Source organism: Maylandia zebra, linkage group LG1, assembly GCF_041146795.1.
Source record: "Maylandia zebra isolate NMK-2024a linkage group LG1, Mzebra_GT3a, whole genome shotgun sequence".
NCBI lineage: Eukaryota > Metazoa > Chordata > Actinopteri > Cichliformes > Cichlidae > Maylandia > Maylandia zebra.
This window is the reverse complement of record NC_135167.1, coordinates 33,018,364-33,045,379: the sequence shown is the minus strand read 5'-3', so window position 1 is coordinate 33,045,379 and position 27,016 is coordinate 33,018,364. Positions and strand designations below refer to the sequence as shown.

At 41.6% G+C, this 27,016-nt stretch overlaps 1 protein-coding gene, 1 long non-coding RNA gene and 2 other non-coding genes across 10 annotated transcripts; 1 reads left to right on the top strand and 3 right to left on the bottom strand.

The window, feature by feature from the left end:
• Window positions 1-7,849: 7,849 nt before the first annotated feature.
• LOC143419058 (uncharacterized) lies at window positions 7,850-12,139 on the bottom strand. Of its 2 annotated transcripts, none has more exons than XR_013099030.1 (3): window positions 10,619-12,139; window positions 10,346-10,469; window positions 7,850-7,989 (listed from the first exon to the last, which is right to left on the bottom strand). It is a non-coding gene; the product is annotated as an uncharacterized LOC143419058 (long non-coding RNA). The 2 variants fall into 2 exon arrangements; XR_013099031.1 differs by lacking the exon at window positions 7,850-7,989 and adding an exon at window positions 9,440-10,227.
• LOC112434287 (uncharacterized) lies at window positions 7,861-26,990 on the top strand. Of its 6 annotated transcripts, XM_076885153.1 has the most exons (14): window positions 7,861-7,998; window positions 8,142-8,767; window positions 9,278-9,374; window positions 9,481-9,558; window positions 17,670-17,851; window positions 18,301-18,376; window positions 18,509-18,610; window positions 18,712-18,746; window positions 18,963-18,992; window positions 19,203-19,241; window positions 19,782-19,907; window positions 20,417-20,543; window positions 21,287-21,451; window positions 21,560-21,692. In XM_076885153.1, the coding sequence occupies exons 4-13, from the start codon at window positions 9,534-9,536 to the stop codon at window positions 21,394-21,396; spliced, it is 852 nt and encodes a 283-aa protein (XP_076741268.1). In that variant the 5' UTR covers window positions 7,861-7,998; window positions 8,142-8,767; window positions 9,278-9,374; window positions 9,481-9,533; the 3' UTR covers window positions 21,397-21,451; window positions 21,560-21,692. The 6 variants fall into 6 exon arrangements, with proteins under 6 accessions (XP_076741268.1, XP_076741270.1, XP_076741272.1 ...); XM_076885155.1 differs by lacking the exon at window positions 18,963-18,992; XM_076885157.1 differs by lacking the exons at window positions 7,861-7,998; window positions 8,142-8,767; window positions 9,278-9,374; window positions 9,481-9,558 and adding an exon at window positions 15,670-16,796 and having other exon boundaries at window positions 16,961-17,851.
• trnas-cga (transfer RNA serine (anticodon CGA)) lies at window positions 16,003-16,084 on the bottom strand. The gene has a single exon. It is a non-coding gene; the product is annotated as a tRNA-Ser (tRNA).
• Window positions 16,660-16,731, bottom strand: trnag-ucc (transfer RNA glycine (anticodon UCC)). Its single transcript has one exon. It is a non-coding gene; the product is annotated as a tRNA-Gly (tRNA).
• Window positions 26,991-27,016: the final 26 nt, after the last annotated feature.

The following is a 27,016-nucleotide window of genomic DNA, read 5'->3' as shown; positions in this document are numbered from 1 at the left end:
TATCCCAGGACCTGAAGACAAAACTTAATTTAGCCCATTAAATAAATGTGAATGACTAGAAATTTTCTGATCTTTCGGTTTACAAAGTTACAAAACTCAGTTCACAACTACGCAGTCCGATCTACAAAAATTGCTGCACCCGTTTCCAATTCTCCTGCAAAATGTAAAGAAACGAGGGCACAAGACTTTTGCACACTGCCGTCTATATTAAAGTAAAGCTGGATTCATTCTCATTTAAACACAGTGAAGGTGTTGCTGGTCCATCAGGTAATAAATCACAGAGCTTACAGTCATCACATGGTTTCAGACTCCAACACCTCCAAATCAAGGGTTCATACGCTTTTTTCTGGCTCTAATTCAAGCACTTTTTAAGCACTTTCAAGGTCCATGTTCAAGCTTTCCCAGCACATGGCCAAAAGAACCCACAGAAAGCATGTTTCACTTTGCATCACCTCACTAAGACCATGTGAAAATGAAAACGAATCATCTTAGGTTGGCTTAAAAAGCCTTTCTTCCCCACAAAACAGGAAAACTGCACCGAAGATCACATATTTCAAGCACCCGTGTGAACCCTGTTTACAGATAAATACGGATTCAATGAAACTGCACATTAATCCCATAAACATGAAGCTCTGTCCTCCTACGTGACTGAAGGTTGATCAGTGACTAAATCAGTGGATACTAACAGTGAGTCCAGAACACACTTCCTAGTTGCCCTGCACAGTGCCTCAGGACTCCAAGGCGCAATTTGCTATTACAATAAACTATTATTTATTTATCCACACTTAACAACTCTTGCACTTAATCTATAATAAAATGATGACTATAAATATAATGAAATTTATTTGAAATAAAAATTTAATACAATCAGTTTCTTAATGTATGTTCTTTAAAACACAGTGTGTGTTTATTAAATATCATAATTGTAATAATCCATAATTATGTGGATATGCATATTACATATATACACACAGAAGCAGGCAGGATAAGACTAGCGTCATATCTGAGACAGTAACCAGGTTCGGACTGTTTCTGAAACCTCCATCATTTTCATTGTGCAACAACACAGCAGCAGAGGACAATTTGATTTTGTTATGGGAATAAATCACTACTGGAAATCACAGGACTCAGATCAACACACGATCTGCTCAACGATCTGTGTTACAGTATTTTTATCTTTTATGAATATATGCCTTCAGCGAAATAAATATGAGTGTATTATGTTTAAATTTCCCTTATGCTTGTAGCAGTCAGAGGAACGTGCAAAACTTAATTATCATGAGAGCACACTCCCTGACTCCCAGCACATATAAAGCAGTTGTTTTTCTGTCAGTTTCTTTAAGCATATTCTAGTTATCAGCACATAGCAACAGAAGGTTTGCCATTTTTCAATTTAATTTATATATTTTATCTTATTCTTTCCCAGTGTGTTGTACAGTTATTTCATTTTTAACCTTAATTTATATTTTATTCCTTCCTAGTTAAATTTACCCTTTTAATTTTTCATATTTATTTCCTATCTTATTCATAGCCTTTTCCTTTTTTGTTTTCTTTAGGTCACGAGCAGTTATCCAAGCATTTCACTACATATCGTACTGTGTATGACTGTGTATGTGACAAATAAAATTTGAATTTGAATTTATAGATAGCGTACAAAGCATTAACCACAATAAGTTGTGAAAACCAGCTGTTATTGTTAGATTAAGTTCCTGGAACTGCATGTTCTCCACCCACGAGTGAAGGGCGTGCAGTTAAGTTCCTGCTTTATCTGTGTGTTTCACCATGTACCATGAAGGTATAAATAAAGGCGTAAGACCAATGCTGAACACGAGAGGTTTTTGGACAAAGTTTGTGTTCTTCATTCTTTAAGCACCGGTTTGAGTACCGTTTAAGCACCGGCACCGTTTCAAAAGTACCGGTTTGGCACCGGTATCGGATAAAACCTAAACGATACCCATCCCTACTCAGGGATGTTAACGTCTCCCCAGGAGACCATCACAGTGTGCTTCACAGGCTTGCGTGTGGTGTAGGTGCAGGTGCTGTTGCCATTATCCTTAACCTGGACATCCACAGAATTACCTTCAACATCCTGTGCAGAAGAAAAGGGATTAGTTCTATCAGATTTAAGTAGGCGCACTGTCGATTATTGAGAAAAAGGATTTTAAGTGTGACCCATAATCCGAAAAATACGGTACATGCAATATATTTAACATATTTGTGATCATATACAAAGCCAGATATTCATGGGCTATAATTTTCAGAGGAGCTTTTCCTCCTTGCTTGGCATCAACTGTGAACTCAGTGGGTTTTCCAACAGCCAGACCACTGCTCTGAAGGCCTGGACCGTACGCCTTAACCTAGAGAAAACTATTTTAAACAAACAATTAAAAAATGAACAAGTAAAAGATCTACTATAGCCAAAAGACCATTTACAGACTATAGCCCTGTCAACAAGTATTTGCCTCCTTTCTGATTTCCTATCTTATTCCATATTTGTCACACTTACACCTTTCACATCAATACATTTATAACATTAGACAACAATGTCTAATATTCAACGGCAGTTTTCAAGGGCAAAACGCTATCCAAACATACTTGGTCCTATATGAAAAAGTAATCGCACAGAAACCTGATACCTTATGTGTCACCTCTGACACCAAGAACTGCAGCAAGCGTTTGGTGCTAGAGGTCACATTTGGACTCTGGACCTCTGTGGAGTGTGCACATGATCTCATTACTGTCTAAAAATCCAAGGAGTGCTGAATCATTGAAAAATACACAGTAACAGGTGTGTAGCATCGCTAACTAGGTAGCAACAAGCCTCTAACACAGTGTGTGTATGCTAGCGGCTAATCTAGCAAACAAATGAACAGAGTGCTTTTAGGTGTTGCACAAGGATAAGATGATAAGCTGTGTGTCTTTTTTATAATGACCTGCTTCAATTTACCTTAATCCAAGGAGTGCTCAGTGTGGGTAAATCTGCCATGAGCAGATAAAGTGGATGAGTGGGACTAGGTAGGTGTGCCGAAAACAGGCAACAAAGCTGATGCTGAAGAGTGTGCTGAGAACATAGTGGCGCCGCCAGCAGGTTTCCGGCTAGCAGGAAGACTTTGCAGTAACACCTCCAACATTGGCAGTCCCATTTTGTGAAAGCCAATAAAAAAATAGCTAGGTTTCCATGTGTCATTTGTGTGGAACAATACTGCACAACAAGCTAAATAGATTTAAAAAAACGAAAAAAAAATTGTTGAACAACAGAAGATAAATGTCCTTTTTTTTCTATTTTCTTCTGGCCGGCTGTGTGGTGCGCAGCCTTAAGAGGCCAGCATTCAGACCCCAGAGTTTAACGGCCAAGTTCGAGTCTCTGACGGTCCGTCTGCTATAGCGGGGTAGGCCGAGCGAAAGACGAAGCTCCGGGCTCCTCCTTTTTCCCGCTTTTTTTTTTTCATTCATATTTATTTACATTTATTTAGATATCAAGCTGCAAGTAAAAGCTCAGGGAAACACTTTTAAGCCGCCCTTTAAGGTACCCTATATATGTCCTTTCACATCTTATCACTTCATACAGTGCTATGGACCAGTCTACACCTGCTACTTTCTGCACAAGCTTTTATCACACAAGACCCGCTGTTTACAGGTAAGAAATACAGTGTCAGTAATGTTAAAGTGGCTGTGTGGAGTAGCACAACCACTGCTAATATAACACTTTTCACATGCATTTCTACATATTACAGTGTCTTTTACCGTCTTTATGGTGCTAGCTTAAAGTCATGCTGTAAATGTTAGCTTGTAGTGAAACATATTCTGACCATGTTTGGACAGAAATATTGGCTTCTATCATGACTAGTTAACAGAGACATTAACTGCCCACGCGTTACTGTAATCCGATTACTTTTTTCAAGTAACGTGACACACTGTTTACAGCAGTGTGTCATGTTGTTAAAAAAGTGAGTGATGTGAGCACAGTTCTGACATATCAGGAAGTGAACACAGTGACTGAAGCTGTGTTCCCATTCATCCTTTAATCATGACAAAACGTGAGGAATCACACTGAGGTGAGACCTTGACAACAGACAAATCAGGAGCCACAGAGTGTCAAGTGTCAGCCCACACCAATGATAAGAAAGAAATTCATTTACAGACACGTGAAAAAGCAGTTTAAGCTTCTAGATCTGGATGATTACAACACATCATTATTTATTTAAAGCAACCCAAAATGCACAAATGACTATAACCAAGTACATCCTGTGATTCAGCAGCTGATGGAACCAACTTTAGCAGCAAAAACTTGAGTTAATCATTTTTTATTAGTGTTTCACAGCCAGAGATGGGCAGTAACACGATTACTTTTTCAAGTAACGAGTATTGTAAGGGATTACTATTGCAAAAAGGTAATTAGATTACTGTTACTTTCCCATAAGCACGCTGCGTTACTGCGTTACTAAAACCGTAATTTTTTTGCCAGAGTGCCTCATGACAATAACAGCTGTGTGCAGATCAAGAATGGATAATCTATGGAGGAGTGCAGAGAGAGTATGACCGTGCAGCGTTTAAAGCGTGGAAGTACTGAGCTTACTTTGAGTTTGATTCCGTAAAAAGTGACAAAAACTTTTAGAAACTTTCTTTTTACAGTGAAAAAAACCCTTAACTTCAGAGCAAGCACCGAGTACGCTACTACGGGATTGGAAATTCACAGAGAGACTCGCGGATTCCTCCACAAATTTCTTCTAGTCAGAATGTTGCATATAATTTAATTTTTGCTTGATGCATAAAGTAAAAAGATTCAAACTAATAAAACAAGTTTTAAAAACAGACTTTTCTATTTGATTACATTTTGTATGATGGATGATGCAGAAAAAGTAGAATTGGGCTGAAAGATCTATTGCGTTATTACCTATTCAGGTCATAAATCATGTTTTTAAAAAGTAACTAAGTAATTAATTACTTTTGAAAATAAGTAATCAGTAAAGTAAGGGGATTACTTTTGGGGGAAGTAAGTAACTTGACCAACACTGCTAGTTAAGTTACTACCATAGTTAATCCAGTTACGGGTAACATGATAGTGCTAACCCATAACCCTGAACTCTGTAATGCTGTAAATGATGAGTGATTTAAGTTAACACTAAACATTCAACAGTGTCTCCTGAACATTTATAATCAGGTGTGAGTCTGGCTGCATTGACTTTTGAAGATGCAAATTTAGCATGATGGCTGATGGTGCTGTGTAAGCTTCTACTTACCTTCTACACTGTGTTTAACACACATTTCAGAATAGCAAAGAGGAGCACTGTTGCTTCATCCTTAATACTTTAGAGGAGAACTGGACTGCAGATCAAAAGGTCCTTAATAGCTTTTTGTCCTCCCCGACCCTCAAAGCCAAACCAGCCATGAGAGCTGATGGGACAGGATTTGTAAAAGTGACATTATCAGAAAGAAAGGGGAGCAAGAATACTTGATATTTGCATTCTTTAGAGAAAAGTATTTGAAAAGGCTGTCTGCTGTTTTGGATTGATGTCGTTCTCCGGAGGCTCAAAGAAGTAGGGCAGTGTCACGGTCCTTTTGGCAGCAGAAAGCTGCTGAGTGCTGGAAAGAAGCACGGCCACACCAGCTGAAATGTCTCACTGACACAGAAGCTGTTGGCCATCCTCTGTGTTGCCACTGTCTTCACCCTGCTGTTATTAAGTGTCAATAACATACATTTCTATGGAGCTAAGCTTGATGAGCGATGCCTTGTTGGCTGACATTTATGTCTTTGAGCGTGTGAGAAGTTTAATAATTATAAAACCACATGAGTTTGACAAATGTCCTTTTAACCGTCAGCTCATAGTGAAGCACACTGAGCCACCCGGAGCTATAATATCAAAATAGAAGCTGCTACCTTTGTCAAGAGTGGCTGGATCTGAGTGCATACTACTTTCAGTTATTCAAATTTTGCTGAATTTGTTCAAAGTCCTGTCTATGTGCAGAGAGTGTCTTCCAGAGGAATGGTTCTGTGGGGATTGTGATGTTCTACATCACGAACATCAGCCACTCCACAGCAGAGAAAGTGTTATTGATGTTTTTAAAGCCATTCCTCCAACCACATGTATTATTAGAGTGGACGGTCAAAATTGCACAAGATATTTCCTCATGAGATTCACTCAATTTTGGTTTTCATATGTGTCTACAGCCAGTTAGAAAGAATCTATTTAAGTGGTTTTCTCTTTCTTGGTAGCTCGCATTCTGCCAACAGTAAAGCTTTGAAACTGCTCCTGTGGGTTGCGTAAACTTCACAGTATCAGCAGGAAAAATCGTGATTTTAATCGACATTAATAGTAAACAGCAACCTGCTATTTAGGTTTCTGTGATGGATTTGAACATAGTGTGATGGAGCATGTTTTCTGCCCTTGCTGTACAATCAGAACATGGTATTGCTTTAACAGAAGTCATCTGTGAAGGCAGTGGTGTATTATTCATGTTGTTTCTTCTTCTTTTTGGTCCAAGGACGTTATGATGTGCACCAGGCGATACACAGATGTCAAACATGGCAGCAGCAGTGCAGCCCTGATTTAAAGGACCTGGTTAGGAGTGGATATTGGCCAGCATCTGTCAACATGTCTACTCTTTACACTTTAGACCTCTTGAGCTCCTTCCTGGAACTAAAAGTATTTTCTCCATGATTCTCCAGGGAAGCTTTTGCAAAACTGTTGGAGCGTGGTACTACAGTGGCTTGCAAAAGTATTCGGCCCCCTTGAACTTTTCCACATTTTGTCACATTACAGCCACAAACATGAATCAATTTTATTGGACTTCCACGTGAAAGACCAACACAAAGTGGTGCACACGTGAGAAGTGGAAGGAAAATCATACATGATTCCAAACATTTTTTACAAATAAATAACTGCAAAGTGGGGTGTGCGTAATTATTCAGCCCCCTGACTCAATACTTTGTAGAACCACCTTTTGCTGCAGTTACAGCTGCCAGTCTTTTAGGGTCTGTCTCTACCAGCTTTGCACATCTAGAGACTGAAATCTTTGCCCATTCTTCTTTGCAAAACAGCTCCAGCTCAGTCAGATTAGATGGACAGCGTTTGTGAACAGCAGTTTCAGATCTTGCCACAGATCTGAGGGGGGCGAATACTTTTGCAAGCAACTGCAAGTGTGGGGGAAGGCTGAGTGAAGTATTTCTTTGATATTGTTTTTCAATAAGCAGATGCAAATATTTACTCCTCTGTTATGTTTCTGTACATACAGACTGGGCGTGCCAAAAGCGATGCACTGCAGCACAGCTTTCTGGATGAGGAAGAGCAGCTGTGCTGTGATGTCAGCTTCAGCTGCCCAGCATGCACACCTGAAATGTTGGCGGTTTCAGTTGATGGTAACAGAAAGCTATATCACTTTCAGCAAAAAGAAAGGTGCTCATTGTTGATGTTCTTTGTGTTTGTGTTTTTATGCACATACTTAAAAAAGCCTTCCATGGTTAGACTTTATTGTTTCTCTGATGTTGCTCTGATGACCGTGACTTTTTTGATGCCGTTTTTTTGTTGAAACCAACTGTTGTCACCCTCTGCTGCTCAGTGTGCTGGCTGTTTTCTCGGGAATCTCAACCACAAGAAAGTTTATACGAACGAAGCTAAAAAACCTGTGACAGTTTGTGAAACGTCATTAGCAGCAGTGAAATAAGTTAGTTAGTGAAATGATAGAGGCTATTTTATGCTGGAAAAATTCTTCCAGCACAAAGTGGCCCAATAAACGGAATTTTTTAATACAGAAATACATCTAATGATAAAAAGCAGAGAATTCATTGTCTGTTTTCCATTGCAGAGCTGGGATGCTCGTCTCCTCATGGAGCGCTCTCGAGCTGTGAAGTGTCCAGATATCAGCGCTCACCTGGCTGGTACCAAGAAGGTTCAGCAAGTGCTCCCCAGACCTGGAGTCCTGGACAGATTCTTCCCAGACCAGCCTCAAGCTGTGCAGCAGATCCGAGCGACATTGGCTGACCTCTACACTCTAGACATGGTGAGACAAAGGGCACGGTTTGTTCATTGTTTGGAAAATTTGGCATTAGATAATCCTCACCTGGGTGTTGCTGTTCAGTGTAAGCAATATCATTTGCATTTTATTCCTCTGATTTATTTCTCTGTGGTTGCGCTGGTCTACAGGGTCCAGAGAGGGACAAAACAGTATCAGTGGCCTTGTCAGCAGCAGAACGGTTTGTCTTGAAGTCTCAGCGAGAAGGAGGAGGTACAGCGGGCGGGGGGATAGAAGCGTCTTTAAACATGTTGAAAACTTCTGTTTATTGCTCACCATTTGTTAAACTAGGGAAGTTTAAGCAGTGCATGTGTGGATCTGCACACACATGCAGCATTTGCTTGCATTCCATGTATGAGCTAGCCTCAGTCAAAACAGTGACGACACATACATGACTGCCTGCTGTTTTGCGTTACTGTGTATCTACTGTGATTCATGCATGCTGTACTGTGACTGAGATAATAGTGTATATGAGACACACTTGACAACAACATTGATCAGGATGTGAAAAAGCTACCAGATACAAGTTGTCAGCAGGTTATGGCTGACTAACTTGACGAATGAGTGTGTGGGCCGTCTGCTGAGGACCAAGAGCTCAGGACAGTCAGACGGGGGCGTCGCAGCAGGAGTCACCGTGCTCGACAACCCTCTGCTGTCCTGAGATGTCACACTCCTGCCTGCACATACAAACCACACTGAAGTCAGAGTTCCACCTGCACCTCCACCTGTTCTTGCAACAGCATGAAAACTGACAGAGGTGAGACAGAAGAAAAGTTCTTCTCTATTTTTATTTATTTTTTTACTAAGTTAAGGAATTAAGTTAAGAAGAGTGATTAAATAAATAGTTTCTTGCATTTTTGATTTAGTGATTGTGTTTAGGATTATTTCAGAAACATGTTTAGAGGATCTTTGTAAGCCTGTATTTACTTTAAAAGAAGGGAAGCACTTCTTCATCCTACAGAAAAGGTGACACATTACAGATGAGTTCATAAAAAGTGTCTCTGTCACTCTTTCAAGGCTCTGTCACTTTTTCTTTTTGACTGGAACAGCATGGTAAAGTAGGCCTAGGCTGCCATCTTGTGGCAGTGTGTTGTTACTACAACATATGAAATTGTGTTTCTATTGGAAATATAATTCAGCACCACTGAGCCGCTCTCTCAGTTACAAACTGAACCTGTTTTTTTAGACATATAAATCACTAAGTACAGTGAAGCTTTTGGTTTTGTAAAAGTGTTTCTTATTCTAAATGCATGTTGATTTTTATCAGGGTGAAGAGCAGTTAGCAGTGCATTCATGGACATCTTTAAACTATTATTTGAAGAATCTTTGGTGATGATGGCATGAACTAGAAACGCGAGCTCCAGGTGAGACTGCACAGAACAACAAGTGTCCTTAAACTGCATCAACTGATGACTTTCTCACAATTTTATTCCACTGTGTGTTTTTATCATTGAACGTTTCTGTCTTCAGGTTTCTCTCAGACCAAGATTGAATGTGATGACAAGGGTGATGGATGGTGTGACATGTGCTGCTGGCCCACAGAACCAGGTGAGTAAGCTGTCCATGTGCTCTGCAACAATGAGGACATCCAACACTCTCAGTTAAGATTAGTTTTCGTGATTGTTGCCTCAAGGCCTGAGATCATGGTGGTGGGCTTGTGATGGACACACATGGCTGAAACCTCTCCTGTAGAGGCTAAGCCCAGGCTTGAAGCCACTGGGGTGTTCGTTGGCGGGGGTGACGCGATGTCACTGGTATGCATGAAGTTATTAAACTTGATACAGTCCAATAACTCCAGCCTTACTCATCTTGTCCTTCAGATTCTTTATTTCTAGGATTTAACAGCAGCGCAGCGGTCACAAACTGTTTGCTTCCTCCCGATCAACAACACAGCTGCCGCTAATTACGTGTGTCTACCTTAAATAGCTTCACAAACTCAAAATGTGACCTCTAGCACCAAACGCTTGCTGCAGTTCTTGGTGTCAGAGGTGACACACAAGGTATAGCACAGATGTCGTTATACTGCTCCAGCTGTGTATTGCTAGCTGTGGGGAGGCTTTTTATCTTGTTTACAGCATCTCTCCTGAGCAGGAAGCTCTGCCAGCCCAGCTGGGCTCTGAGCCAGACGTTATAGTATGAGTGGACCAAGATGATGGTGCTTCCCATCATACTCCACTCGCCAAATACAGTCTCTGATACACCACAGCACACCGCAACCTGGTGAGGTAACAAATCACTGACAGTGAGGCAGAGACAGTGCTGATGCATTACATGACAGTGTTGGTTTACAGTCAGAACTTAGCAAAGAGTTGCTGTACGTGTGTGTGACACATACCAGAACCTCCAGCAATCTGTAGGTCCCATTTACACAATATATGACTTCATCCATGTTCTCCACTGGAGCTTTACGAAACTCCTCCACCATGAAGAGAACAACAGGTCAACAGAGTGCCAAGCACCTGGCGGTAGAGTGTTTCAGAGTTATTATGGAATTAAAAAACAAGCAAATATACATGTTTAATTATTATTGGCCTGAACTGTTTGGGTAGAGCAAGTTTAAACTATTTAATTTAATGTTTTTGCACACTGCGATGCGGTTGTGTGTTACCTGGAGAGAGGTGAGGATTGAGGAGGAGATGATGATGAGAAGCCAGAAGTCCGTGTGGAAGAACTGGCAGATCATAAAAGCCATGTACGCTGGAAAGATCAGCAGGAAGGGACAGAGAGAAACTGCACGGAAGTGCTTCCACAAACTCCTACGGGACGGGCAGCAAAACCAGCGTATGAGAAAGCAGTCAGGTTGATAACAGGCTTTGCAAACACACATTCAGTCAGATTACATTTATTGATGTCAAAAAGACAAACTGCCTGTTTAAGAATGAAGAAAGAAGGACAGTACACCGTAGTATTACTTAACTTATGATGTTAGCATGAGTTGTACTGATGACCATAGATAATGAATTCTGTGATAATTAACTAACTGCCCATAGTTATTAATAGTTGTTTACAGAGGTGGGACCAAGTCATTGTTTTGCAAGTCTCAAGTAAGTCTCAAGTCTTTATCCTCAAGTCTCAAGTCAAGTCTCAAGTAATGTCAGGCAAGTCAGAGTCGAGTCTCAAGTCACTGGTGTAAAAGTCCGAGTAAAGTCACAAGTCTGAAATTTTGAATTTCAAGTCCTTTCGAGTCTTTAAAAAGAAAAAAACGAAAAAATAATGTTGCAGTTATGCTAAATGTAAATATTAGACCATGTAATTTTTAAATCTGTGTTTTTCTCAACACATGACAAAATAGTGAACTTAGAAAATATACACAAATTGTGAAATTGCACCTCTTTAAAATGCAGCTCAATTAAACCTAGCTCCAAGGATAATTTTCACCGACAGTTCTGAGATAAGCTGCATGTTATTCTTGGATGCGGTTGTAGGACCGGTGTCGTGCCAAAGTAGGTATCCCCGACAGAATTTGTTTCCCCTGTGCTGGGAGCATGCAGGAAGTACTGATGTTTTCATTTTGTGAAAAATTAGTATCGTTACATTACCATTCAGTTTGAGGGTTACAACAGAAAATTATATATTTATTGCTCACGGGGTATCAGATGGGATTATTTTAATAAACCATAAACATTTTGGCTAATAACTATTTTTATTCTCCTGTAACTTTATTATATAAAGAGCTAAATCCTCCAAAGTTTCAGGAGAAATGCGTCATAATAAGAAGTGTTTGTGAACGAAAAATCAGCAATGTGGGATACTGTTTGTCCGTGATTTACACAGGGGGAACAAATTGTGGCAGGACCAGCCTGATATTATTTGTATCCCACTATAACTTCGTTGTATAAAGAGCTAAGATCTCAAAAATGTCAGGAGTAGTCAGTCATTATAAGAAGTGTTTGTAAACTAAAAATCAACAATGTGGGATACTGTTTGTCCGTGATTTGGACAGTCCAGCGTGTGCTCCCGACGCAGGGGAAACAAATTCTGTCGGGGATACCTAGTTTGGCACGATAGTAACTTCAGGTCACTGCAACAAGCCCAGGTACAGTTTACCGACGGATGGGTGCAGGACCTTGAAATGCACCGTGTAGAACGAAAGACCATCGTACGTATCATAAGTTTACCAGTCTCACAAATCGTCTTCATAAATACACAATCGTTAACCGTTTATTAATAGGACCTTTAAGCTCAACGGTAATTAATTAGCAGTGGAAATAATTTCTGGTACGCGTTACAGAAATGTAGCAGTGACAACAATACTGTATGCTGTAATCGTACTGGGCAATTAGTGATACAAAAAACCTGTTTTATCCTGTGAATAAAAGTATATGTTTTTGTCAATGTACCAAAATAACAGAAGCGAAACGCAATATTGTGTCAGGACAATTCACTATTTATGCACAACAAACAAAGGAGCGACAATTTCTGTTCAGCGCCAGACTTGCTTGTAACCTATATCACCAATTATGTTATGAAAATGACGCATTAACTACAACAGCAGACTGACCTTTGTGTAAATGCTTGGAGCAGACTAACCTGTGAGCTGGAGTGTTCTGGGACGTTATATTTGGTCTTTGAATGGCTGCAATCCAGGCCACCCGTCGCCTCTTTGTTACTTCGGAAACATGGCTCGAACAATTTCTCTTCAACAACGTAATCCGATAACAACCGATCTCTTTACCCGTCGGCTTCCCGTGGCTGTCATGCGACCGGCTATTGCAGTTAATAATACAACAGCTTCTTGCCATTTTTGTGTTTCTTTTTTATCGCTGTGATTTCAATTGAAAGCCTGCGTGCGCTAGTACCTCTTGCCACGAGTTCCCAGAATCCTTTGCGGTTTTACCCCTGAATGATGTCACATTTTCAATCTCTATATAATATGCGTGTTAAATTTTATATTTGGGGTGAAATATCAAGTCTTTTCAAGTAAACCGGTTCAAGTCCAATTCAAGTCCCAGGTCATTGGTGTAAAAGTCCAAGTCAAGTCACAAGTCTTAGAACATTTTTTCAAGTCAAGTCTAAAGTCATAAAATTAATGACTCGAGTCTGACTCGAGTCCAAGTCATGTGACTCGAGTCCACACCTCTGGTTGTTTATGATCAGTAAAAAATAAAACAAACAGTGGGACACAGAGTTTTCTTAAAAATAAACACATGAAAAAAGTCTTTGGTATATTATCTTAATTGCCTCTAGATGCTCCCAGGGCTAGGACTCAGCTGTCTCCAGCATGGACTGCAGGATGGAAGCAACAACAATAAAGAGGATGATAGAGAGGAGGAAGGCTCTGTGGATGACCTGCAGCTCAATGAGGCCAGTTTGGACAGCAAGGATTAGCAAGGTGATCCCTTCAGTCATCCCCCTGCACAGAGAGGAAGCAACCTATTATGCTACAATATAGTCTTTGTGCCAGCGAGGCTTGTACTTGACGCGTGGCAGTCTTCTGGCAGTAGGTGAGCCAGTCTGAGTGTGGTGCAGCCTAGCAGTGTCAGCGTTCTTTTCAGTCACTGGGCGACAGCGTGCTAGATGAGTGGCATTCCAACTCTTTCCATCACTCAGCAAGAAGGCATTCAAGCCTTTGGCTTTTGTTACTGTTACAGGAGGGGTAAATCTGGGATGTCCTTTGGGAACATGGTGGGGTTTCCTTATCCTCACACTCTCTCCTGGTAGAAAAGAAGGTTTCCGTGCGTGACGCCTACCATCAGTGTAACGTTGCATTTTCAACTGATATTTCCGAACTGAGTGACGTGCAACGTATCCAGTGGAGACACAGCAGGAGGCAAAGGGAGTACATCCAGTATAGTACGCATCTTCCTGCCACACAGGAGTTCTTAGGGAGAGGGAAGTAGAGGGAAGTAGTTGCATGCGGTGTTGCACAGTAAACTTGAAGCCAATCCAGCACAGTCGCCTTCCATGGTTTCGACTGCTGGATTGATGTCTGGATACAGGTGCGGAGGGCACGATGAAACCGTTCGATTGCTCCGTTTGCAGCTGGGTAGTAGACAGATGTTCTGCTGTGGGAGATGCCTCTATTCTGGAGGAATGAGGTGAACATTACAGAGGTGAACTGTGCACCATTGTCAGTTATGATGTTCTCTGGGTTGCCATGACGACTAAAGACAGATGAGAGGAACTGAATGACATCATCAGTAGTAGCATAAGGTGAAAAGGCAAGCTCAGGCCATTTGGAGTAGTAGTCAGTCAATGTTATGACGTATCTACAAGCAGGTATTGCAGTATCAAAAGGCCCAACAATGTCAAGACCAAGTTTTTTCCACGGTCCATCAGGCAGTGGGACGGGTTGGAGAGGAGCAGGATTAGTATGTGCAGTTTTGTCATTGGACTGGCAAAGGAGGCATGAGGTTATGGCAGACTGAACTTGTGAGTCCATTTTTGGCCACCAGTAGAGATCTCTTAATCTTTGTTTTGTGCGCACAATGGTGACTTTCATGTGCCAGTGCAATCAGTTTAGGTCTCACTGAAAGTGGTGCAATGAGCCTCGAGCCTCTGAGAACATAATCACTTAGGGTTGAGAGTTCATTACGGATTTTGTAGTAAGGTGCAAGCGTGACATCAAGTGCTTTGATTGAGGCAGGCCAGCCACTTTGTATTTGTGAACGCAAAGCAACCAGTTCAGGGCAAGTTGAACAGGCAGAGTCAAAGTCCGCAACTGGAAGTGGGGACATGGCAGCAGAAACTTGGGCTACCATTTCATGATCTGCATCCGATGTGGGATGGGAAGAAACGGGCAGGGGCAGGCGAGAGAGACAGTCAGCTGTATAGTTCTGAGAACCTGGGCGGCAAATAACATCATAGTCAAAACACAGGAGGCGGGCAGACCAGCGGGCGATGCGCATGCCAACCCTATTAAACCCTTTGGTGCTCAGCAGCGTTGTCAGAGCTTGGTGGTCTGTCCGCAGAGTGAAACGTCGGCCCCACAAATACGTTCTCCATTTCTCTGCAGCCCACACACAAGCATAAGCTTCTTTTTCAACAGTTGAGTACTTTTGATCTGTTGCAGGCAGTGTGCGGGAAGCAAACGCCACAGGTTTTTCTGTGCCATCAGGTTGCACTTGAGCAAATACAGCACCAAGCCCATAGTCACTTGCATCAGTAGAGATCACAACACGCAAGGCAGGGTCAAACAGTGCCAGTGCAGGACTATTCACCAGGAGTTTTTTTACTTCTTCAAAGCTCGCTTGTGCACCTGAAGTCCATGTGAAAGTGTTCTTGTCGTTAGCACAGCCACACATAGGGGCTACAACAGTTGCAAAGTTTGGCAAAACTTGGAGTACCATGACACCAAGCCCAGGAAGGATCTCAAACTGAGGGAACTGAGGAGGATTAAAGGGGCAGCACAGCAGCGTTTTGGAAAATAGTGTAAAGGCTTTTCAGGAAGCTTTTAGGACGCTGTGAAAATACTGAATTTGAATAGTGGAGGCTAGAAGTAGTGAATGTATCCTTCCTCTCTATCATTAGATGGAGAGAGTGTACAAAGGCCGGCATAGTGGGTCTGTGGCCACTCTTGCTTGCACTTTTGCGTGTCCGTCAGCCAGCTGTGGAGAAGAGCAAAGTTTTTACATGCAAAGAGCTGTAGTGAAAAGCAGTGTTCCAAACAATGAAATGTGTCCACTCTTTGTGCTTTTCATGCAGTAATGTTTGATGTTTGAAGCTATTTCTGCTGTTGTCCCATTCCCGGTGAAATCCGCTGTCCCTCCAATCCCGATCCTCTTGCAAAGCAATCAGCATTTGTCAGACGCATCAGTCATTGGCGGTACTCAGACAGGATCCTGGATGACTACACGTCTGGGGTGGCTAAGAGAGCAATTGAAGGATGCCATGTTTACTGAATATGTGCCTAATTTTGTCAGGACATAGCTGGGTCCATTGCTTCTGCGTGCTCTATTTTCACAAGCAAAGGCCTGGCTCTTTCTCCTGGCACCTTCTCAGGTGATCTCCATGCCGTGGCTTCTTCTCAAATCAACGTCTGGACTGCCGCAAAACAGTCGACAGGATTCGAACCTGTGCGGGGAGACCCCAATGGATTTCGAGTCCATCGCCTTGACCGCTCGGCCACAACAACCACATTTGGTTTTGGAGCTACATACTTGAAAGACATACGTCTTCCAAGTCCTACGCCACACGTCTTTCAAGTAGGATGTGCACAACAACGGCCACGCTGGATTGTAAATGCGGTAGCTGCATGACTTTGGTGAGAAAGCTTGTGGTTTTGCAGTTCCGTGAGATCGGTGCAGCACAGCTGCGGTTGAAGCTAGCTGGCTGACATTAGCTTGCTTGTTTGCATGAACAGTAACACACACAGCTGATGATTTTGCCACCGCAAAGAGCTGATCAGTACATGGTTAGTAAAATGTTATCTTCATTCCAAACATTCAGCACAATATTTAAAGTGGGACTGGGTGTCTTTATGAAGAAGTAGCGTGTCCAATCCCAGTGTCATGTAAGAAGGTATATGTATGAAGTGATGAGAACTCAAAGCCTGTGTGAACAGTGTCTTTCCACAGCAAACGGTAGCAGCGAGGCCGATGAAGAATGCACCTGGCCTGACATTGTAAGCCTTTGCAGAAAGAGCGGAGAACGTTTTTAGTGTAAAACAGTACGCAGCCCACATGCTTGAACAGCACTGCGAGAAGCAACTGCGATGGCCGGGAATCGAACCCGGGTCAACTGCTTGGAAGGCAGCTATGCTCGCCACTATACCACCATCGCTGTGAAAAACTGCAACATCACTGAGTCATTGTCCGGCTTATGAAGCTTTCAGGACAATTAACGAGGTGGGCATTGTGATTACTCGCTTGTCAGGTTCTAAACTGGTCAAAAAGTGGATCACTAAAAAGACTAGTGCTCTCATGCAACTGCACATTTAATCTCATCAGCTAAGCTTCTTTGCTACTCAAGTGTGGCCTCTCACGCATTTAAACTCTTGTGTGATTTTTAGCACCTTCAGAGTCGCAATGGTCACGCGAGTTCTTCAGGTCACAGCAGACAAGGTGCGAATAGGTGTGAATCTGTCTTGGGACGAATCTGGGACAAGGACGTCTTTGGCTCCTCTCTCAAGTTATTGGACTTTGGCAAACAGGTTTCACGCTTAATTAAAAAATGAGAGCAAGTGTCTGTGTCCCGAATACAAAGTGGGAGCTGGTTCCACAGAGAGGGGCCTGAAAAGTGATGGCTCTGCCTTCCATTGTACTTTTAAATCCCCTCGGAAGACAGCAGTCTGAGAGCAAAGCACTCTGTTGGGATGATATGGCACTGTGAGATCTTGTAGACAAAATTGGGGGTGATTATTCAAGACCTTGTGTGTGTGAGGGCAAGTATTTGGATTTTTATTTGGGATTTAATTGGGAGCCAATGAAGAGAGAAGTCCATATGGGGGAAATCTACTCTCTCCTTCCAGTCCCTGACTGTGCTCTGGATGCAGCGTTTTGGAAAATAGTGTAAAGGCTTTTCGGGAAGCTTTTAGGACACTGTGAAAATACTCAATTTGAATAGTGGAGGCTAGAAGTAGTGAATGTATCCTTCCTCTCTATCATTAGATGGAGAGAGTGTACAAAGGCCGGCATAGTGGGTGTACCAGAGCAGGGCTGTGTGTAAAGCACAGCCAGGCAGCTGAACACTGTATTGTTCTCTATTTTGTCCTCTTTGAGCGGGAGACGAGCCACCACAGCTGGCAACACCTGTCAGTGAACACATTCAGGATGAAGATGGGCCATACGTCAAGAAGCCGCCAAATGCCTTCATGCTCTATCTCAAAGAGCAGAGGCCAAAGGTCATTGCTGAACTCAACATCCCTGGAAGTGCAGCCGTAAATGCAGTGGTGGGACAGAGAGTAAGTGTGTAACTCTGCATACATTTATGCATCTGTTAAAGTCAGTTGGTTATCCTTACATTTCTTCTACAGTCTCGCACCCCTCAAATTCATAGTTACTTTGGATTATACTGAGCTTTTATATAGTCATCCCCATGTCAGAAAGCTTCCGCTCAAGTCTAATGCTATGAAAGCATACAAACTGTACTTTTTTTTTATTTTGCTGTGTTGCATTATGCATTTTTTAAATCTATATATACACATTGTACTGAAAACATCCTTGGAATCGCACTGGTTGCTTGCAAGTTGCCACAGTTGCTTGTAGTTTGCATGGAAGACTCCAACTTGTCTGTAAATACTTGTAAGCTCATGACAAGTGCTCATGTATGATTTTTAGTGTGAATGTAGTAACTTAACAGTTTTGGTAGTAATACAAACTAATGTATGTTCGTTGTGTGTGTGTTTGTAAGGAAGCTGCAGTGGCACCTAAAAATACAGCCAAGGCTACGGAGGCTGTTGAACCAATTAAAGGTGCTGCAGTTGACGGTGAGCCAAAAGTCTTGGCTTCCAAAGCAGAAACGGCCTCAACCACGCAGATTTGTATTTAGATCAGCTGGGTAATTTGCATCCTATCTAAACTACCACTATTGAACTTAACTACATTTCCTTTATTCCAAGACTCTGTGACTGCAGAGAAGATCTCAAAGGATCAGCCGGTCGCTGTTACCCACCCAACATTTTGGGAGCGGATACAAGAGCAACTGCGTCCAGAAAGAATCCGTAAGAAATCCCCAAAGATCTGTATGAAAGATTTCTCAATGTGAAGATATTTTCTATTTTATAATTATTTTTTTGTTTTTCTTTTGCTCTGCACTTCACAGGTTGTCTCAAAACAGTCAAACTTCCCAATTCAAAGGTAACATTAAAAAAACACTGTAAGAAAAACATGCTTTATCAAAGTGGTTAAGTTTTGATCTGAAATAGTTCAATTTGTTTTACAAGTTTGTAGTTGGGTTATATCTCATTGTCAGGTGACGCTCAAGTAGGTGTAAATGTAGAAAAAGACAAAAACATCGTGCTAGTATCAGAAAATCATGATTTTATTCTCAATGGGTCTAAACTTCGACTGCAGGTTGAGAAGGGCAACATTTTAATGACGCCGGTAAGCACTGTGTGTAGATAATGCAATCTACTGTTGTGACAGATGTTATTAAAATTATTTGAAAATATTTGTTTCTGCTTGTTTATTTAAAGTGTGATTATAAATGTAAAAAAATATTTCTTTTTGTAGAAAAAAAATACCTTTAAGCTGAAATAAATCGAACCGAATCCGAAGTGATGTAATGATTTTGAACTGTTTTTTTCCTTTCAGCTTGAGTTTTATAAGTCTCTGATGAAACGGCTATGCTATGTAAGTAATGCACATATCTCAGAAACAAAGACTGCACTAGAATACCTTTAGATTTATTGGTCAGAGTATAAAGTCATAACTGGAAGCACTCACATCCAAGTCGAAACACCTTGAAAAATGGGGACATACCCGTTTTTTCAGATATTCACACAGGGCTAGGAAAGGATTGGAGAACTTTTTTCCTGGAATAAATTAAATCCTCATTTAAAAATGCATTTTGTATTTTTTTTAAACATTTGTTTAATGATTTGAAACTTGTGCAAAAAATTAGGAAATTGGGAACGAGCCAAATGCGTTTTTCACGGCACTGTGTGTACATTAGTTTAAATATTTTTTCAACCAGTGTTATCAAAAACAGCAAGAGCTGCAATTATAAATTGTTTGGAAAATGAAGATAGCTGCCAGGGTGCATACCTGCTGTGTGAATATAAGTGCAAACTTATGACCTTGATCTTGGAACTGTAGTATAAGAATGTTTGGAATGTCATACTGTTTGTGGGGTTGTTGTTTTTTCACGTCAACCCGGTTTTCTCGAAGCAGCAAGTGACTGACAATGGAGCACGATTAATCTACATCAGGAACATCTCGCCAGGCGAGTCCCGGGATCTCAGAGAAGCTTTGAAAAAAATGGATTGTGTAAGAAACTACCTGCCTCTTCTCAACAAGGTATAAACACACTCATAAATGCCAACAAGTGCATGTGTTAGAAGTCTGTGAAAGGCTGTATGAGATATGTGCTTGTGTAAGTGTAATCTTAACCATACAGAAAAATTGACAGATTAACCACACCAAACTAAAGGACATGCACCAACCTTCATAAATCCATCCTTACAAAGAGATAATGTGTCTAGATTTGGATGCTACTTATCTTGAGGAAAGCACAACTGCAAAACTATAGCGATAGTAAAGAGAGACTGCCGATAAGCTGCTCGCTGAGCAATTCTTCATATGCTCATGCGCACTAGTATTTATCACATTACAGCATTAGTGCAGGGGTCATGTTGAGCATGGCTCCAGTGCATCATTGAGCCAGGATTTCTGACTTTTGAATCCAGTGAACTCCACAGTAAAGCTGTACTTAGTTCACTCTTTCCACGTGTGCTTAGCACTTATTTTCTAACATTTACAATGTGAAGGTAAAATGTTCAGAATACATTTTCTTTCTTGTGTTTCAGGTGTTTATCGAATTTCAGTCTCTTCGTGATGCTGATCGCCTTGGCGTTTGGTACAGCCTTCTAAAACGGGCCACCGGCCACAAATTGTCAAGGCTGAAAATACCACAGTGTGGATGTACCTCACTGCGTAAGTGTTTTTTAAATGGGATTTTAAACAAATATGATTTAAATGAAAAAAAAAGATGGGTTAAGTTAATGGAAGGTCATCTGGTAAGACCTTTCTTTCGCTTTCTGTTTGTGAAACACTCGTGAATAGATTTTTCAGTTCTCCCCTGGGCTGTGGATAAAGTGCAGACAAAACTGCTGATTTATTGTTGTTCACAATAAATCATTGTGACACATTCCCTCAACTTTTATCCACTAACACTGTGATTCTGGTTCCCACAAATCCTTTGATGCTCATTTGCCTTATTATCTCTCTGACCTCTTTTCTGGCCCCTCCAGAAATCTTTGCTCCATCAGTGGTCAATTTCCTTCTGCTTGTCTCTGCCCCAGACACATGAACCAGAGCCATTACTTAAACTGCACTTTTTCAGTCTGGCATTTGATCTAACCCACTAATCATTGTTTTTCTGATGTCTATGATACCTTGGGTATCTGTAAAGGTGCTTAAAGTTCAAATAAAAGTCAAAACATTGATATTACTGGATCATTGTAAACATTAAAAATCAGGAATCCTTGAGTAAATACCAAGAGGTGTCCATTTTTCCAAATACTCACCTCAAAAACCACATTTCTTTTTTTCTGCTAAACTTGGTTTCATTTTGTCTTCTCTATGTGGTCAGTAATAATAATAATATATATTTTTTAAAAAGTACCGCAAAGTTTCTCTTCAAATAAACTTTGGTTCTTGAACCTTGTGTCTTGCAGAAAGCCCAATCTCAAGGTTCTACGTTCTCCACGATCATGTTGACCGGTTTGCCAGAAGGAAACTACAGACAGGAGGATGTCACCAAGCTGGTGTGGCGTTACGTCCCTGATCAGACTGTTCAGACTCTGTACTACAAAATAATCGTTTTATCACTGCAGAGGAGGGTGAGGAGTAGACCCAGCAGGCTGATACAGAGAAATTTGCATTTGCAAATTGAATTCAATTTAATGATTAATATTGAATGTTTCCTCTGCATCATTTTTCCCCTCCAGGCCTTTGTGTTTTTTAACAGCTGGGATGCGTGCTGCGATTTCGCCAGGGATTACCTTAAAAATCCAGTTACTGTTGGAGAGTGGACGCTCAGAATCCACATTGTTTTACAAGACATGCTTCCTGGTACAAGTGAGGTATGAAAATGGAGCAATCGGGGGCTGTTAAATCAGGGGCATGCTCCTGTTTCACTCAAACTATTCAGATCCCAATCAAAACAGATTTCTCCTCTAAGGAGTGAGCACAGCATCATCCTTCTCTGGGCTAATATTAATAGAATGAGAATACTTTATTGATCCCTAGGGGAAATATATTGGTTACAGTACAAACAGTAACAAAGACAGATACAAGAAGTAAGGAATAGCACAATATATACAATATATACATACATATAAGTCACTTATTGATAAATATCTGAATAAGAAATGGAAAAGCTAAAAATATGCATGAATTTCAAATCAACTATTTATTGTTACTTTGTCTGTATTTGTTCCTTTTTGCAACAGCAGCACAAAAGCTGCATGAACTTTATCCACTTTTCTGTTCATAGGCGACAACCCACGTCATTCCGCCACCACTTTAAATTTCCACAGAGCTCCTTGTGAAGTCAGCCGCGTGTAAACTTTAAAGACCCAGACATAGGTTATAGAGTGTTTTACTGACTATTAAGTAATGCCCTTACTTATTTTAAAACTTCAGTCGCTGCTAACCTTCAAGCTTCAGCGTTTCCCATCTCAAGTTTCCTTGTGGGCTAGCTATTCAGGAGCTTTCTGAGAACTCTCTCCACAGCTACATGTTAAGAGGAATTGAGGTCTGACAACTGTTGCGGAAAGTCACTGAGTGTTAAGGATGGTGAGTTAGTGAACCCAGACGCGGACCTCTCGTTAAAGTTGAACAGTGTCTTTATTTACAGTGAAGCCAATCCACAGTTATCCATAGTGCAAGTCCCTTCAGTGCTCCTCTCCCCGTCTCTCCTCGTGTGTCCACACAACTCCCGTGAATCAGTGACGTCTCTCCTTCCGTCTCGTTCGCTTCCTGGGAAAAGGCAAAACAGCCACGATTAGCCTCCCTCCGCTATCAAACACTTGCTTTACCCTTGCTGAGCTCGAGTCACTACCAGGCTTGGTGCAATACTCCAGCGCTGTCGGTCACTCAGCCACACCATTAAATAGCTCTGCCAACGACGGTGGATGATTGGCAGCAGCTGGCGAGGAATCAGTCGCAGGTGGGACAGCAGGTCAGAGCGGCAGCACTTCCGGCTCGGAGATCTCCCATTGCTACGCGACCGCGTAACAATCGCAGCGGAGCAGGAGAGGAAAAAACAGAGCGAGAGAGAGGAGAACAAACACACACATACACACAGGGCGCCGGTCGGGGCACCGTCAGACCTGACACTGAGACTCAAATAGCATCAAATAGTTCCTGCAAAACCTTGGTTATATGTTGTGTCGTTACTGTCCCGAAGTATGAATCCTTTGCCACAAAGATGCAAACCAGGATCGAGTCACTTCTCACTTACAGTGGAGTCCAATATTTATCTTATTAAATGTGGTCAATAGAACATTAAAAACACTCTAAGCAGGAGGAGAGTTATTCAGTATTTATTGTACAAACAGAGGATCAGCGATTGATGTAATCCCCTTTCATCTTCTACTCTTTTCACAGGAGAGCATGTATAGAAGCATGATGAAATGGAGCACCACTGTAAGTCAGCAGTCACATAAATCTGTCTTGTAAAAGCAGCAGGCTCGGGTCTCCCTGATCTTAACGCTGGTTGTTTTTCAGCATGTTCTGGAGTCGGAGTCTCTGGAGGACCGGCTGCTGAGTGTGGAGGTCTCCGAGGTGAATGTGGACCTTGTCATGATGATCATGGAAGTGGTGGCGTCCATTGCTGCTTTTGTCAGATTCTTGCCGCTTGCCAACAGGGTACGATTTCATAAACACGTGCAACTATTTTATGTTTTACAGAAGGCTGCAAGGCTTGTCATGGTGTCTGCTGTTCTTTTCATATTGAGAAACATTTTAAATGAGTCTGAAGGAGACTTTGTGGTTTTTTAACACGAGTTGAGCAAGTTTAAATATTCCATGTACAGACAGTCCCTGCGGCAGGCAATCTGAATTTGACATGCCTTTGCAAACACTGGTGAAGAAGGACTGCCTGAAATGCAGCAAGTTCTCAACCAAGTAGTAATCTTATGACCTGTTCAGCCTTTTGTCCTGGCCCATCGAGCAGGGGAGATCCCTGCAGTTTGAGGCAGCGCTAAGTTATTCTTTTAGTGTTTCTTGCCCAGTGGTTTTATTGTTCAATCAAAAACTTTGCAAAAGTATAGAAATATGTTTGCACTTATTTCCCATTTGCAAGTTTAAAACCCCAAGATTTTTTTTCTTTGCCTTGTACTATCGTACAGGGCAGTAGAGAAACTCGCCAGGACAAATTCTTTATCGCCCTGTACAATACAAATCGTGCCTGTAGCACACCCATTGAGTACCACTGTGTTGCTCAAATATCCTTTCTGTTTTCTCAGATATGCATTGAGATGGCCGAACCTGGTGGATTAACACAGGCGATGGAGAGCAAAGTCACCAAGGACTATTTATCTGCTTGGTAAGTGTGTCCCACAATCAGAAGTGAGAAAAAGAGGAAATTTATTTTACACTGTGTTTCTTCATTTTCTTTAAAGCGTCTTCATGTCTGTCTGACCTTGTGCTTTTTTCTCTCCTCTTCATAGGAGTAAAGCTGGACGTATTGAGTCGTGAGTATCTTTCTTTTTCAGGTTTAGTGGCAGAGTCAAATATACCATACACTCCTCAAGGTCGTCTATAGTAAACAGTTCCCAAAGATGCAAAAAGAGAAGAATGTGATTTACATATAAGCAACTCTAGATTAGGAATTTGAAATGGAATTTCTTATTTCACATGAACATTTTGTGACAACAAACCTCTTTTCGTGGTAACCTACTGGCATCTTTGCTTTTAAATTCCGTTTGAAGAGCCTGAAACAGCGTCTGCAAGACTCTGGTGACAACAAAGTTAACCTCAAAATGAAAACCAAGAAGACCGCAGAATCGACTGATGCAGTGACCAAAGGTGACTGCCAGGCGGAGAGCCAGAGGGCCGAGGAGGAGGCAGTGACCCAGCCCGATGCTGCAGCCGCCCCTGCTGGACAGCAGCCAGAGCCCAAGTGTTCTGATGACGAGACACAGGAGGGAGAGGAGAATGATGGATGGAGCATGGCCGACATTAAAGGTACAAAGAGCTGCTTTAAATCAGCAAAATACACCGCTCTGACAGCCAAAACACAGTAAAGTGAATATAAAAAGAAAAGTTGTGATATTTTATGGCTCTGATCTCATGTTTGTGCTCCTCACTGTGCTACAGACATTCAGCCTGGTGGTAGTAATATATTTTACATATGTGGTGGTTAAAAAATGCTCCGTTGGTGCGATGACTATATCCCACACCATCACCAGCCTGAGATTTTGATACAAGGCAGGATGGATCCAAGATTTCTGACCCTACCATCCTAATGTCACAGCAGAAACTGAGATTCAACAGACCAGGCAGTGTTTTAATTTTACAGCGTTGCTGAGCCTGTGTGAATTGTACCCTCAGTTTTGCGTTCTTAGCTTAGAGAAGTCGAACCCAGTGTGGTCTTCTGCTGCTGTAGCTCATCTGCTTCAGTGTTGGATGTGCTGTGCGTTCAGAGATACTCTTGTGCATTGTAATAAGTGGTTGTTTGGCTTGCTCTGGCCTTCCGGTCAGCGTGAAGCAGTTATTTCATTCTCCTCTAAACTCAAAAATGCATTTCCTCCAGGGAACTGCCACTCACTGGATATTTTCTGTTTCAGACGATTTTATGTAAACCCTAGAGATGCTTCTGTGGGAAAATCCCAGCAGATCAGCAGTTTTTGAAATGCTAAGATCAGCAAACATGCCACGTTTAAGTGACTTAAATTATTTTTCTTCTTCATTCTGATGCTCAGTTTGAATTTCAGCAGGTCATCTGACCATGTCTACATACCTAAATCACTAAGTTGCTGCCATGTGATTGGCTGATTAGAGAGTCACATTAATGAGCAGTCAAACAGGTGTACCTAATAAAGTGGCCGATGAAGGTTTCAGCTTTTCAAGTAAATCGAAATCATTTGTTCAATTATTATTGAGTTATAATTGAATGTTTAAATATTTTATAAACCCAGTGGCTCCTGTAGCAGATTTGTTGATGATTAACGTGTCGCTCTTTTCATTTTCAGTTGTGGGTAAACGCAGGAGGGAGCTTGTCGGACCTGAGGCAAAGCCATCTCGCTCTCAGTCTCCGTGTGTTGTAGCAGATTTCAGACTGCCTCAGTTCAACCCTAACAGCCCCATCAGTCAGACACACACACTCTAAATTCAAATTTGTTGTTAATACTTGTCTAATCTTCCTGTTTCTGCTTCTCTGCAGGTCAGGAGTTTGTGGTCCCTAAATCAGGATTTTTCTGTAACATCTGCTCTGTTTTCTGCCTGAATGAGAAGACCGCCAAGGAACTCCACTGCTGCAGCCAGAAACACTACGACAACCTGCAGGTACGCACGCACATACATATACACGATTCAGCACACAAAATCACACTGTTGGCCTAACGATGTTTGTTTTCTCGCTTTTCTGTTTTTTTTAGAAATATTATGAGGAACGTCGACAAAGAGCTACAAAAACTTTGTCTCAGACGTCTCCAGGCTCCGGTTCTGACTGATGGACCTGATCTACTGTATTTTTAACACATAACTGTGCAGAGTGTATATATATATGTATATGTGTGTGTATGTGTGTCCTGGATGACTGTGTACATGTTTGGGGTTTTGTGATTTGTTTCTTCCAAACGGCCGGCCGAGAGAACGTTTAAAAAAAAGGACATTTATCATTTCTTCTCCAGCCAGCCAGCCAGCCAGCCCTTCTCATGGTTTTTACAAAGTACACAGCACAGCAGATTCTGCAATATTCTTACACATCAATTACACATGGAAACCTACCTACCTACTTCTGTCTTCATTCTAAACAATTACACTTTCTGGAAAGTGCTTTCAATAAAACACAAAACAAAACCATCTTTTCTTTGCTTTTTTTTATTCAACATCTCTTCACGGTGTAGTGAGGAAGGCCAAAAACAAAGAGAGCCTATCAAGGTAATATTCAAGTAGGCGCACTTTTGAAGTGGTGAAAGGCAAAGGCATGAGTGCAAGCCTAATAAAAGCTAATAGGAGAGATGTAGAGCCGGCAGAGGACTTGGCAAGAGCAGGAAAAAGCAAAAAGGAAAGGCGAGTGCACGTCTCCCCGCCCCCCAAGCCAGGCCGAGAGAAGGCTTGAAAAAAAAAGGACATTTATCATTTCTTCTTCAGCCAGCTGTTTTTCTCATGGTTTTTCCAAAGTACACAGCACAGCAGATTCTGCAATATTCTTACACACTAATTAAGCATTGGAA